General features: G+C 35.7%; 1 protein-coding gene across 1 annotated transcript in view; it reads right to left on the bottom strand.

Moving 5' to 3' along the window:
- Positions 1-393: 393 nt before the first annotated feature.
- Positions 394-15,008, bottom strand: part of LOC121873461 — a 41,230-nt gene continuing 26,615 nt past the window's right edge. The window contains exon 4 of the mRNA XM_042377046.1: positions 394-818. Within this exon, the coding sequence (XP_042232980.1) occupies positions 394-818 (425 nt within the window). The remainder of the gene's footprint in view (positions 819-15,008) is intronic.

The raw sequence follows: 15,008 nt of genomic DNA, 5'->3' as shown, positions 1-15,008 counted from the left end.
TTGGCACAAAAATGTGTATGGTTAATGTGACTTTGTCTACAGTGTAAGTTGAGGAGAGAATTCAAGATATCACCATCCTTAAAGTGAATTATCATAGATAGAGGGATAATAAATAGAGGTTTACCAGTATTCTAATGAACAAATATAGTCAATTTGGTGGATTTATCATCAGTTTAATAGATTCTATGGGTATTTGAGTAATTTAGCAACAAATTTACAATATCAGTGGTGGCCATATAGAATCAAAGATGGCGGCTATCCCAACCATTGTTTGTCATGGCACCCCTTCCAATATGAAAGAGCATGTTTGAAAGTAACTATTGTATGTACCCAATTTAGTGCTTTTATCCAATGTGTCACAAATGGGTAAAAAACTGGTCCTAATAGACTTAACTATAAGAAGGTTTCACACTCGTCACTCACCTTGATACACTTGATCACCTGTGTCTGGTCTCCATAACTTGTCTCACAAAGGGACGGCCCAACATTTAACGATGAAGCAAGAATTGATGTAGGATCTGTTATCCCAGTGATTTGTGATGACTGGTGAACCGACGCTGTTGAGAATGTGTTGGAGAAGGAGGAAGGTAATATTGTTCCTGGTAGAGCATTTGATGATGAAGTTATAATGTTAGCTGATAAAACCATCCCAGAGCCATCATCATTTTCTACCAGAGAATCCACAGGTGGGTGTTTAACAAGAGCAGGTTTAATGTCTGCTGGCACAATAAATGAGGAAGGATTTGTCATCTTTTGACTTTCCAAGCTTTCAGTGCCATCCCCTGAGTTTTCCAGAGATTCTTCAGAACTTTCATTATCTGTAAAATAATAATTGCTTCGGTAATTTATTTTAATTACCCCAGCAGCATTTGGGTTATATATCCAATCTTCCCACTACAACTTTCCTTTGGCCACATTTAACAGCACAAAATACCTGAGAGTACAATATGCTACACAATATACTGTACCTGTAAACACTGTCCTGCTACTTATACAAGTAGTATCTATTGATCTATTTATCATTATATTTTCTCTTACAACTACTTCTACTTATCCATTCTTGTTTAACTTATTCATACATATGTACACACATACTACACCAACTGTCATTACTCTAAACATTTAGGCTTGTCATTACACTACATAAACTAATATACAGCTAGACCCCAACTTACGACGGGGTTAGGGACCCAAATCCAGGTCATAAGTCCGAATGGTCGCAAGTCCGACATAGGAAAAACAAAACAAAAAAATTTTAATAAAAAATCTACAATGAAATACAGTACAGTGAAAGTAATAAATAATAAGGAATGAATACAGTGTGACAGCACTTACCTTTAATGTAGTCAGCTGAATGCACATGGGGCAACCATAATTTTCTAATTATACATGGAGACTACATTAACTGGAAACATTTCGGTTAAGAAAATGTGTGAGTTATTTGAAGAAGAAAAAAATAAATGAATAAATGGTCACAACTGCGGCGGTCGTAAGTCCCGACGGTCGTAAGTCGAAGCAGTCATGGTCCACACACACACACACACACACACACACACACACACACACACACACACACACACACACACACACACATATTTATATATATATATATATATATATATATATATATATATATATATATATATATATATATATATATATATATATATATATATATATGTTATATATATATATATATATATATATATGTTGTTAGTGGGTTCTATTAACGAGCACAATTCGTTCCAGAAGGTTGCTCGTTAACCGAAACCATTGTTTCAATGGGTAATTGGTTCCAGCTCACCGAAAATTGCCTAAAATCAACAAAAAAGGTAGTAAAGTACACTTACTTTGAGGTGTGTATGTAGAAGGCCCCTGGATGATGATGATGATGATGATGGGAATTAGAATGGGGGTGGAGGAGAAGGGAAGGCATTGGGTGGAAGAGAAGTCACCCCATGGTGCCATTTCACCCATAAAATTTTAGTTCTCTTGGTGTAATTCAAGATTATTTTCTTTAAATCAACACTGCACTGCATTATATATTGTCAATATGTAAAATAAATTTCAATTTGACCAATAATTTGCTTGGAAACACAGAAAAAAAGCGTTTAGTTGAAGAGAGTCTCAAGCAAGATGTTACCTCCACTGAAAAGACAGAGAGACTGGCGCCTGTTTGGTGTATTGACAGGCTGTTTGGCGTGCATAAAACTTGTTTCCTGTACTTCATTTATGTTCGATAATTGTTAAAATTACTAAAAAATTTAATATTAAACTTTTAAAATTATTGAATAGTATAAACTTCTTGAAATTTACTAAAATAGTAAGGAATTTAAGCCCTAGAACCAATTACTGTATTGGCGGACTAATACTACAGCTGGTGGACCACCAAATGCAAGCGAAAACATGTAGAGGGTCGCTCGTTACAAACTCGTTAATCGAGGGATTGCTCGTTAACAGAAGGTAAGAATCTTATGAAAGGTAAATCGTTAACCGAAATCTCGTTAACCAAGGCACTCGTTAAACAAGGGATCACTGTATATACAGTGGTCCCTCGGTTAACGAACGCCTTGGTTAACGAAATCTCAGTTAACAAATTACCTTCCATAAGAATCTTCAATTCGGTTAACGAAAAAAAATTCAATTCACGAAATCCTTACGAAAATCACGTTTTGTTTGGAACATCAGCTGATAAGCTGAGGAGGTACTCAGCCAATTCAGTAATCTCTTCCATGTTTACATTCAAATTAATCACTATCTTATAAGAATTCCAGCAATGCAAATTAAATTCACCCCGGTCACTTCTATTAAATTGTATAAGCAAAAAACTAAAATTCAATCTAAAGGACATAAATTAACAATTAAATACTTCACACCAAAGGCGCCAACTGTCAAACATGTCACTGTCACCCCTCCCTCCCTCCCTACCCCCTACCTTCCCGAGAAACGTTTGGGGGAAAGCACTAGGCTTACAGTTTTAATCATATATAATATCTCAGACTAAAGTTAGGAGAATATAATTTGTATTGCTGGATTCCTTGCAAGAGAGCGAATAATTCCAATATAAACATCACATATTTTGCACAAAAGATAAAATTTTTGCTCTCTCTAATAAAATTCTTAAATTAGATCTAAAATTTGTATGTCTAATGCAAATTTTAGCTTCTTTATATTCAAATTAATCACTATCTTATAAGAATTCCAGCAATGTAAATTATATTCTACCTTGGTAATTTCTATGAATTTTTTTAGCTAAAAACAAAAACTCAAGTAAATAAACAAATTATACTTCACCAGAATATAAACATCTTATATTTTGCACAAGAGTTAAAATTAATCACCTGTATGATATTAAAGTAGTGATTTAAGAGTTCTAGTATATATATATATATATATATATATATATATATATATATATATATATATATATATATATATATATATATATATATATATATATATATATATATATATATATATATATATAAAGAGAAGTATAGCACAAGGTGTATATATACAGAGGAGGGTAAGACCAGGTTCACAATGGTCAGGTATAAGGTAATGACCCTACTGATCTTTAAATAGCACCTCAACGATCGGTAGTCAGGTCAGAGGGTAAGGTGACCCAACCTTCTCACCTGGTTACAAATCTTCTTAATTACAAAATTGTCCAGTTTGTACATGCCATTACTCAAATTCATGTTGAATGCTTCGGTATGTTTAATGAGACTAGATTCTATGATGTTCCTACTGTCAATTGAATTACAAGGTAATATTGAGGAGGCATTATCCCAGTCAATGCAATGCTTGTTCTCCCTCAAATGAACAAACAGAGCATTGGATTCCTGGCCTGTCCTAACACTATATTTATGTTGTTTAAGTCTAGTTACAAGATCTTTACCTGTCTGGCCTAAGTAAAACATATTACATTCCTTGCAAGGAACTTTATAAATGCAACCAATTGTGTTGTTGGGGGAGTTCTTGATTAACATTTGTTTAACAGTGCATGAGTTTTTAAATGCCACATTGATTAGTAGGGTCATTACCTAATACCTGACCATTGTGGACCTGATCTCACCCTCCTCTGTATATATACACCTGTTTTATACTTCTCCTTAGTCTGTACCCACCCCTGAAGATGTGAATTACACGAAAGCGCTTGGGAACTTCGTGTTTTCTTCTTTCCTTGTGGTTATCAGCATATACCTAGATCACGCGCACCTACAGTGATTTACTTGCATAAATGGATTCCATGAGCCACTTCTTCTACTTCTCTACAAGCTGTCCTGGACTGTCTCCTTTCGTTACTGAATACTCCTCTTCGATGATCAAGGCCCACAAATTGAAAATACGTTTGAAATTTCTCCACACATGCCTTAGTGAAAAAGTTGTGCCTAGATCAATCCTCCCACAACGTATCCTGAAGATGTCTAACCATGTAATGAGGACCAAAAGCTTTCCTGCCACAACTTAACAACTTAGCTCCCTCGCTCAAATTCACTGTGGAATTAGAGCATGACTGTAAATTGCCATTCCTAGACTGTCTGATACACAGAATACAGTGGTACCCCGATTTACGCGGTCAATTGAACCCACAGGGTACCGCGGAAAGTGAAATCCGCATAAAGTGAACAACAGAACATAAGGGATTAATTCCAATAGAGACTGGCCCGACCCCCAAACTCCACTTTTTGACAACCCAAAGCTATGTTGTAGTAAAAATATTATCTTAACTATATGATGGTATGCACACACAATTAATATAGAAGAGGTTAGGTTAAGAAAAATAAAGGTTAGGTTAGGAAAACTAAAAGTTAGGTGTAACACTTACGCTAGTAGAAGAGATGGGTCGGCATACGGGGATGGAGGCTGGTTCCGAGGCAGAGGGCAGATTACTGGCCCTCAGGTGAATCACCATTACTAGGTGCATCACCATCACTATCAGTTACAGTTGTCAGGGCTTCCCTGACAAATCCCTCAAAGTCACCTTCACTGTCACTATCACTGGCTCTGGCTGGCTGTGGTGGGTTGCGGCAGAGGGGGTAGGGATGCATGGCCAATCACAGTCCGATACGTCATATGACGTCAGTGATAACACAACAGAGACATGCACTGCGCAACCTTACCGCGCGGCTTGCCCAGGCGGAGCCGGGAGCAAGCGGGTGGGGCGAATCTAAAAATAGCGTCGAGCCGGACACTCTGCACGTATATGGGTAGATGAACCGCGGAACATGAAAGTTCGGTTCTGGCGAGGCACCGCGTATATGAGAAATCGCGTAAAGTGAAACCGCGTAAAGCGGGGTAATACTGTATTATTATTATACTTTTTTATTATATTTTCGCCCCCCAGGCTCTAATGTGGGTCAGTGATCTATGTCCAGGTGGGCTAATACACATTAAAAAAAAAAAAAAAAAAACCCTAATCATTCTGAAAACCGAAAAATTACGAAATCCGAAATGCCTCTGGCCCCAAGGATTTCGGATGAGGGATTGTCAACCTGTATTCAGTAATCAATGTAGTGTACAGTATTACATCACAATACTCATATAAATGAAAGACTGATCATGAAATCTCATTTATAACCCAGGTCTGTAATTATGGTAAGTAGGTCACATGGTACAGCAGAGCAGTAAGCCCATGTGCTGGTAACCCAGGCACTGTATTGTACACTCTCACACATTACTGGGTAAGACTAATTCATAAATGAGGTAAACTATTCCTTCAGAACCAAGTCCCTTAGGGAACTCGAGAAGTTAGTCACCTTTTAAGATTGATGGCAATGAGACAAGATGTCACATTGGTATGTGCACACTCCCCATCAGCAATACATTAAAGAACTTAATTCCAGGCTCAAACTTTCAGTTCCAACTGCCTTCATTAACATTCCCTCGTACAGCACAGTTCATCATTTGCTGACGTTACTAAAACAGATTCAAGACGAAGTGATAACAGCACAGCAGCAACATCAGAACAGAGGACAGATAATCTCGATATAAAGATATACTGTACAGTAGTTCATATGCTGACAGATGTTATATTTTAGTGAATTGTTTTCTACATCTTTTAATGACTAAGATACTAATTGTAGCAGTGGTTATTTGAATTTATGATTGAGGGGTACTCGGTAAACAGTGCTTTGTTTGTCCTCCGCACTGCTACCACGTGGTTGCCCAGAAGCTCCACCCACAACTGTGTGACATCAATGACGAACTGTGCTAACCTGATCTAACATCCTCCAGTATGGGGATTCTCCAACAATTATATTCCAACAAAATTAACACCAGAATAATAACAAAGGAGTGAAGGTAAAGTTACCATAAACAGAACTGCACAGTAGTACAGTATAACTTTACATCTAATGCTTGTTATCTTTTTCCAGGTGAACTTTTATTTAACAAACTAGTGTTACAAAATATACTGTATTAAAATTCAGCTGTGGAATCAAGAGCAATACTGTACTAGGCTTCAAAATAGCCCTTGATAAAATTATCAAGAACAATGGAGGGATCCTACTCAGGTCACTGGCCTCCTCCTCTCAGCATGGCCACCTCTAGTGGGTGATCATTAGGTAAATACTCAATGGGTTGGAAAAGCTACAGGTATTAGCTTGTTCATTACAGTAGTTGTTAGTACAGTAGTATATGCCTGTATTTATATTGATGTATGTACTGGAAGCAGTTTTTTGAGAATCTACAAAACAATTCTTTGCATCACTTGTTGTAATTAAGCATAAGAGCATAAGAACATAAGAATGAAGGAAACTGCAGTGGGCCTATTGGCCCATACTGGGCAGTCCCATTTACACCCAACCCCTATTGCTCATATATCCATCCAACCTATGTTGGAAGCTATCCAGAGTATTCGAGTTAATGATGATACTGTATTTGGTAACTTGTTCCACTCGTCCACTACTCTATTTCCAAACTAATGTTTACCATTCTATCATATCACCCTTCACTCTACGTCTCTCGAGGGAGTGCAAATTAAGATGTTTTAACCTGTCTCTGTACTCGAGGTTCCTAATGCCCGGGATTAGTCTTGTCATTCTCCTCTGAATTCTTTCCAAGGATTCTATATCCATTCTGTAATACGGTGACCAGAATTGAACTGCGTAATCCAAGTGAGGTCTCACAAGCGCAAAATATAGTTTTAGGATGATCTCACTAGTCTTGTAGCTAACATTCCTTTGTATGAACCCAAGTACTTTATTAACCTTGTTTCGAGCAAACTTTCTCGCAGTCAAATTTCTCAATAACATCGTTGTTCATCTGGTATCTGGTTTCCCTGTTTACATCTATACTGAGGACTTTACATTTGTCCACATAGAATTTCATCTGCCATTTTTCAGACCATTCGAAATTTTTTTTAGATCTTCCTATAGTTTTGTGGAGTCCTCGTCAGATTTAATTACACGATCTATTTTAGTGTCATCGCGAATTGGCTCTAACAAGATTGATGAATAGAGGAACAATATTTGTAAAACGCGAACGCGTTTGCTCTAACGCGATTCCACTCGAACGGTTGTTGTGGCTTGGCACGGGGTTATGCAGTGTTTACAGTTCACGTTCGACATCACATGTTCAATTGAGTTATGTGTTTTGTTTGTGAACAATTGCAGAAATAATGTATGTAATATTTATGTATACAGTACACCTGTATAGTACAGAATATGTAAATTGTAAAATTATAAATAAGAGAGAAAATCAAATTACATAGCGTTTTAGACCCGCGCTCTCTTTACATCACACACAGTGTTTACAGTTCACGTTCGACATCACATATTCAATTGATTTATGTGTTTTGTTTGTGAAGAATTTCAGAAATAATTTATGTAATATTTATGTATACAGTATACCTGTACAGTATATGTAAATTGTAAAATTTTAAATATGAGAGAAAAACAAAATACGTAGCGTTTAAAGTGTACTGTACAGTTCTGTCGCTTGGCGCGGGGTTATGCAATGTTTACAGTTCATGTTCGACATCACATGTTCAATTGATTTATGTGTTTTGTTTGTGAACAATTGCAGAAATAATTTATGTAATATTTATGTATACAGTATACCTGTACAGTAGATGCAAATTGTAAAATTTTAAATAAGAGAAAAACAAAATACATAGTGTTTTAGACCCGCGCGTTCTGTTTACACCAAATGATCAGTTTGAAACACGTGTGAAGTTTTTAAGCGTCCTCAGTGATTTCTGATTACTGTTTCTCCAATTTTGTGACTATGGGAAAGAAGAATATCTCCGGGAGGCGTTCTGGTGATCGCATTTCCAGTGATCGCATTTCCGGTGGTGATCGTAAAAGAAAGGCTATAACACTTGAAGAAAAGCTTGATGTTGTCAATCGTTTTGAAAATAAGGAAAGAACTTGTGATATTGTGCGTGCAACGGAAATAAAGGAATCTACTTTACGCGCCATTAGAGAAAATGCAGCAAAGATTAAAGCAAGCTGTATTGCTGGAAAAACCTTGAGTGCTAGCAAAAGTGTGAGATCACTGCCACAGGAACTTGAGGAGATGGAATGGCTTCTAAGTGTTTGGATAGAAGATCAACGAAAAAGCGACCTGGGACCAGCTTCCTCACCATTAAAGAGAAAGCCTTGTCAATATATGAGGACCTAAAGAAAAACTGCACCTGATGATGATGACGATAACTGTCAAATCCTGTCTGCATGACACCTCAACATCAACCTTCTCCCCCATCAAGTTATATTCATATTTTTTCAAGGTAAAGTGTAACATTTACTGTATGATTTCATTATTAGATATGAATGTAACATTTATTTAGACTGTGCTATCCTTTGTGTTAGGCTAACTACGAAAAATTTTCGATTTCGAGTAGTAATCTGCACCTAACCCTATTTTCTCCATAAGCCCTGTTATTTCTATTACGCGAATTTCTATAACACGATGTTTTACAAGAACACAACTATCGCGTTATAGCAGAACTGACTGTACAGTATATTATTACCCCAGGTGGGTTCGGTTATATGTTGGCTTAGGTAACAGTCCTGAACTGTTTCAAGAAAATCCTCTGATTCTAAGTTACCCGTAAGGTCGATCCAATCTATTTGGCTAAAGTTAAAGTTGCCTACTGTATAGACTTTGCTATGCCTGGATGCACTGCACATTTCATCCCAAACAAGTTACTCATTCTATCAAGATTACTCCTGTGATTAATTTTTCCCTACCATCGATTAATTCTATCCAAATTGTTTCTGTATTCCGCTCAGTTTTTATTTCCTTATTTATTTCACTTCAGATTATCCCTGACATAGATTGCTACTCCGCCTCCTTTCCTAATCTGCCTATCAGTATGGAATAATTTGTAACCTGCAATTTGGTATTTGACAGGTAACTCACATGAGTCTAGGTTTATCCATGTTTCAGTGAATGCTATTACAGTCATGCACCGGTTAACGTCCTAGATACGTTCTTGGAAACGTGACGAGAACCGAAATGGACGTTGTCCGATCATCACATAAACTTTTTTTATACTTACGTGTATGTGGAATACTATATACGTACATATACAGTGAGTTCTGCTATAACGCGTGTTTTGACAACGCGAATTTGCTCGAACGCGATTTATGAATTGAGGAACGATATTTGTAAAACGCGAACTCGTTTGCTCTAACGCGATTCCACTCGAACGGTTGTTGTGGCTTCAGTTCACGTTCGACATCACATGTTCAATTGAGTTATGTGTTTTGTTTGTGAACAATTGCAGAAATAATTTATGTAATATTTATGTATACAGTAAACCACTCACAAGGTCCTACAGTACCACTAATTATTTTATACTGAAACTTACGTTTGGTAAGCTGGATTAAAATGAAGATTACCGGTATATTAAAATAATAAAAATGTATTATAAACCAGTCTAACATACCGTAATAAACACAGCTGCTATTATCATCCCCCCTCCCCCATTTGCCAGTGACAAGAAAGGGAAAGTGACCTTGACTGTGACCACCTGTGGCTATTTTTAGCCGTCCTTGTGTTCGGGGGTGGTCAGTAATGCATATCTGTATATTTACTGATCATAATACTTATCTCTTATAAATAATTCATTTAAAATTTATTTTTTTGCAAAGAATATTCAGTAAATGACTGCATTAATTCTTGAAACTACCTACAGTGGTAAATTTAGGATATAAATAATGAACAGAAGTCACGTCATGGATTCGGAGTTTGGTCCTTAACGATCACCATAAATGTAGCCTCCCTTTGTCGCGAAACACGTATATAAATTAAAGAAAATACTTGCAGTATATTTAATATATTACAGTATATTATATATAAATAAATAAACAAATAAATTCAAATTCCTTATCATCCTGTGTCATATACAGAAATACTTGAGTCCCTGAGCGAGTACACAAAAAGAAAACGGACATCCTGGAGTGGATAGAGAACGGACATCTCTACTGGGGGACTCAAACGTTTCTCATGTTTTGTGGGCGCTCTAGCATAATATGAATAATATGTAAATTACAATTTACATATATATATATATATATATATATATATATATATATATATATATATATATATATATATATATATATATATATATATATATATATATATATATAAATATATATATATATATGTAAATTGTAAAAATTTAAATAAAAGAGAAAAACTAAATACGTAGCATTTAAAGTGTTAAAGTGTACTGTACAGTGTTGTGGCATGGCTCAATGTTTACAGTTCACGTTCGACATCACTTGTTCAATTGATTTATGTGTTTTGTTTGTGAAGAAATACCTGTACAGTATATGTAAATTGTAAAATTTTAAATAAGAGAGAAAAACAAAATAAGTAGCGTTTAAAGTGTACTGTACATTGTGGCTTGGCGCGGGGTTATGCAGTGTTTACAGTTCACGTTCGACATCACATGTTCAATTGATTTATGTGTTTTGTTTGTGAAGAATTGCAGAAATAATTTATGTAATATTTATGTATACAGTATACCTCTACAGTATATGTAAAATGTAAAATTTTAACTAAGAGAGAAAAACAAAATACATAGCGTTTTAGACCCGCGCACTCTGTTTACTCCACACACTGTTTGAAACACGTGAAGTTTTGAAGTGTCCTCAGTGAATTCTGATTACTGTTTCTCCAATTTTGTGACAATGGAAAAGAAGAATATCTCTGGGAAGCACTCTGGTGATCGCATTTCCGGTGGTGATCGTAAAAGAAAGGCTATAACACTTGAAGAAAAGCTTGATGTTTCATGACTCCTCAGCCTCAACATCACCCTTATCCCCCATCAAGTTATATTCATATTTTTTCAAGGTAAAGTGTAACATTTACTGTATGATTTCATTATTAGATATGAATGTAACATTTATTTAGACTGTGCTATCCTTTGTGTTAGGCTAACTACGAAATTTTTTTTCGATTTGGAGTAATCTGCATCTAATCCTATTTTCTCAATAACCCCTGTTATTTCTATTACACGAATTTCTATAACACGATGTTTTACAAGAACACTACTATCGCGTTATAGCAGAACTACCTGTATGTGGAATACTATATACGTACATATACACTTTTACTCTTAAATCACTACTGTAATGTGATACAGGTGATTAATTTTTATCTCTTGTGCAAAATACATGACGTTTATATTAAAATTATTCACTGTTTTACAAGGATTCCAGCAACGCCAGCAGATGGGGGAGAGAGAGGGTGGGAGCGAGCGAGGGGGCGTGGGGGAAGGGGAGGTAGTACGTTTGACAGTTGGCACAGGCCCAGGTCTAACGTGTGTATATTTATCAGTTCTTAGGTGACTAAGCTTCTCTCTTATAAAAAGCCAGTGAAATGACCTGGGTGAATATAATTAACATAGCTGGGATTCTTTAACATACTGATTAATTTGAATATAAACATGCTTTAATTTGCACTGACAAAACAATTTTAGTACCAATCAAATTAGTACATGTGCACTCCAGCTTTGCACTAAGGTCATTTATTTATTTTACGCTAGTATGGTGTGTGCATGTAAATGGATGAAAATAAATGAAGAAATTTATGTAAATCTACCCAAAATTACAGTTGAAAAACTTTTATAAAATGTACTACAGTATTGTACACTAATGTACTACATTTTTATATCTTGAGCAAAATATATGACGCTATATTCAATAATCTCTGTCTTGCAAGATTTCAGCCATGCAAATTATATTATCTTAACTTTAGTCTGAGATATTATATAAAATAAACATAAAGAAATCACCAATCTTTTATCTTGGAACATGAGGGTGGTGGGAAGACAGGGGGGGGGGGGTGACAGAATGTCTGGGGTTTGTTTGTTTATTTATTTGAGATAAGATTTGACAGTTGGCGTCGGCCTGCCTGTTTATTTATCATTACTTAAGAGTGACTAAGCTCTTCTCATAATTTTCACCCAAACGACTCTGGAATATAACTTACATTGGAGGGATTTTTGTAAGATAGTAATTTATTTGAATGCTTTTTTTCAATTTAAATTTTAATTGTTTATTCCTTGATAGAGGAAGTGGGATCCTAGTGCTGTCACTTGCTACCCCTGTACCATAACACCAGAAGCACCAGTGTCACAAGTATATACAGTACAGTAGAGTCATCCCTTGGTTATCGCTTAACTGGGACCCGCTGATAACAAAAGTACAGAACCTATGGGATTTATTCTAATTGGTTCAGGCACCCAAGACCCAACCCCAAGTTTCCCATTTTATGACCATTTAGACCCACTAAATATATATATAATGTTATGGTAAATATCATAAACACACATAGGCATGGCTAGGTTTATTACAGTGATGAAAAGGGTACTACTAATACTGCAGTCCACAAACATGTAGCTATGCTTTTTATTTGGTCCCCTCACATACGAAGTCAGTCTTCTGTCACATCAGGATGCCTGAGTCCTCCGCTTTCTCTTAATCTTAGAGTGCACCAGAAACTTTACTATTTTTAGTAATGCCACAGAATTTGAAATTGCAACTGGGGCGCAATTGTTGAGGCAACTAGATATGTCTGATTACAGCAAATGTGTTATTGTCAATTTGTAGGTGAAAGATTTTATCCTCAATAGATGTAGGTTAACATTTCTGTAGCAAATGCTTAAAAAGCCTGGCATATTCCTTTAACACATAATATCTGACCAGTATGGGGAGGATTCGCCAGGGGATCGTGGAGTGGTGGTCCAGCAGGCGCCACGTTTTTTTTTTCGGGGGGCACGGACGTATATGCGATCGGATGTTGATCGTTGGACGTTAACCGGCGCATGACTGTACAGAATTTCACTTAACGCGTCAATTGAACCCAGAGGGTCCCGCTATGAAATCCCGCTAAGTGAACAACAGAACATATGGGATTAATTCCACAGAAACCGCCCGACCCCCAAACTCCACTTTTGAAGGTACATACCTATGTTGTAGTAAAATAACATCTAATTTTATAATGGTACATGCACACAATTATACTTAAGAAATACAGTCGCTAGTTAATGTCCATTCAAATAATGGACTCAACTCCCCTCTCTCCACTACACTCCTGGCTCTTCCTCTCAGAGAAATTTTCGGAAAACCATTTAATTTAATAATAATACTCAAACTAAAGATATCTGACATTGCTGGATTCAAAGATCAGGAATATTTTGAATATAAATGTCATATTTTGCATAAAAGATAACATAGTTACCTAGAGAAAAATTTTTATCTAAAATTTGTATGTTTAATGAAAATATATGATGTTTATATTCAAATGATCACCAAATTATAAAATTCAGCAATGTAAATTATATTCTGACCGGTAATTTGTATGAATTTATGAGCTAAAACAAATATCTTCAGTTATAATAAAAAAATAATCTTAACACTATCTGTCAATCAAAGGACCCTACTTGCCTCTTCCAACAGCGCGGTCAGCCAACCCCCCCACCCCCACCAATCCTCCCTTCCAGAGTTTTAACATTTAGTATTAAATAATACCTAGATTGTTAGATATAATTGACATTGCTGGATTCCTTTAAGACCAGGAATATTGAATATAAATGTCATATATTTGCACAAAAGATAACATAGTTAATTTGAGAAAAATTTTTATCTAAAATTTGTATGTCTAATGCAAAAATATGATGTTTATATTCAAAATGATCATCAAATTATAAAATTCAGCAATGTAAATTATATTCAGACCGATAATTTGTATGAATTTTATGAGCTAAAACAAATATTTCAAATAAAAAAAAAATAATTCTTCACTGGGTAACAGATGGTCCGTCGGTCCTCCCCCACCCCCACCAACCGTCCCAAGGGATGTGATAACCACTAAATTTTAATAAATAATACTTCAAACTAAAGTTAGGATAATATAATTGACATTGCTGATTCCTTGTAAGACTAGGAATATTTTGAATATAAATATATATTTGCACAAAAGATAACATAGTTAATTTGAGAAAATTTTTATCTAAAATGTATGTCTAATGCAAAATATGATGTTTATATTCAAAATGATCACCAAATTATAAAATTCAGCAATGTAAATTATATTCTCGCGTAATTTATGAATTTTATGAGCTAAAAAGAGTCAGGCAGGGTGGGGCAACTAAAAATAGCGTCTGGAGGACACTCACGCGATATGTGGAAAAATCCGTGTTAAGTGAAAGTTCAGATCTGGCGAGGCACCAGTATGATAAAACGCGTTATGAAAACCGTTAGGGCGGGGTAATACTGTATATCGATTTTTTCGGTACATACCCTGATTTCATCCATTTTGTTTTTCATACTTCTACTGTTTGTGTTGTAGACATTTAAGTTACCGTATATGGCGGCGTATAAGTCGACCTTTGAAGCCAAATTTTTAGTGTCTAAAGATCGGGGGTCGACTTATACGATGGGTATAAAATGATGACTTCTAAAATCATGACCGTAAGTGAGAGTAATTTGTATTACAACCTTCATATTTACCTTTAATATAATTGCTCTATTACTATTATGGAT

Source organism: Homarus americanus, unplaced genomic scaffold (genome assembly GCF_018991925.1).
Source record: "Homarus americanus isolate GMGI-L3 unplaced genomic scaffold, GMGI_Hamer_2.0 scaffold47924, whole genome shotgun sequence".
Classification (NCBI taxonomy): domain Eukaryota; kingdom Metazoa; phylum Arthropoda; class Malacostraca; order Decapoda; family Nephropidae; genus Homarus; species Homarus americanus.
Note: the sequence above shows the minus strand (reverse complement) of the source record. Positions and strands in the feature narration are given on the sequence as shown.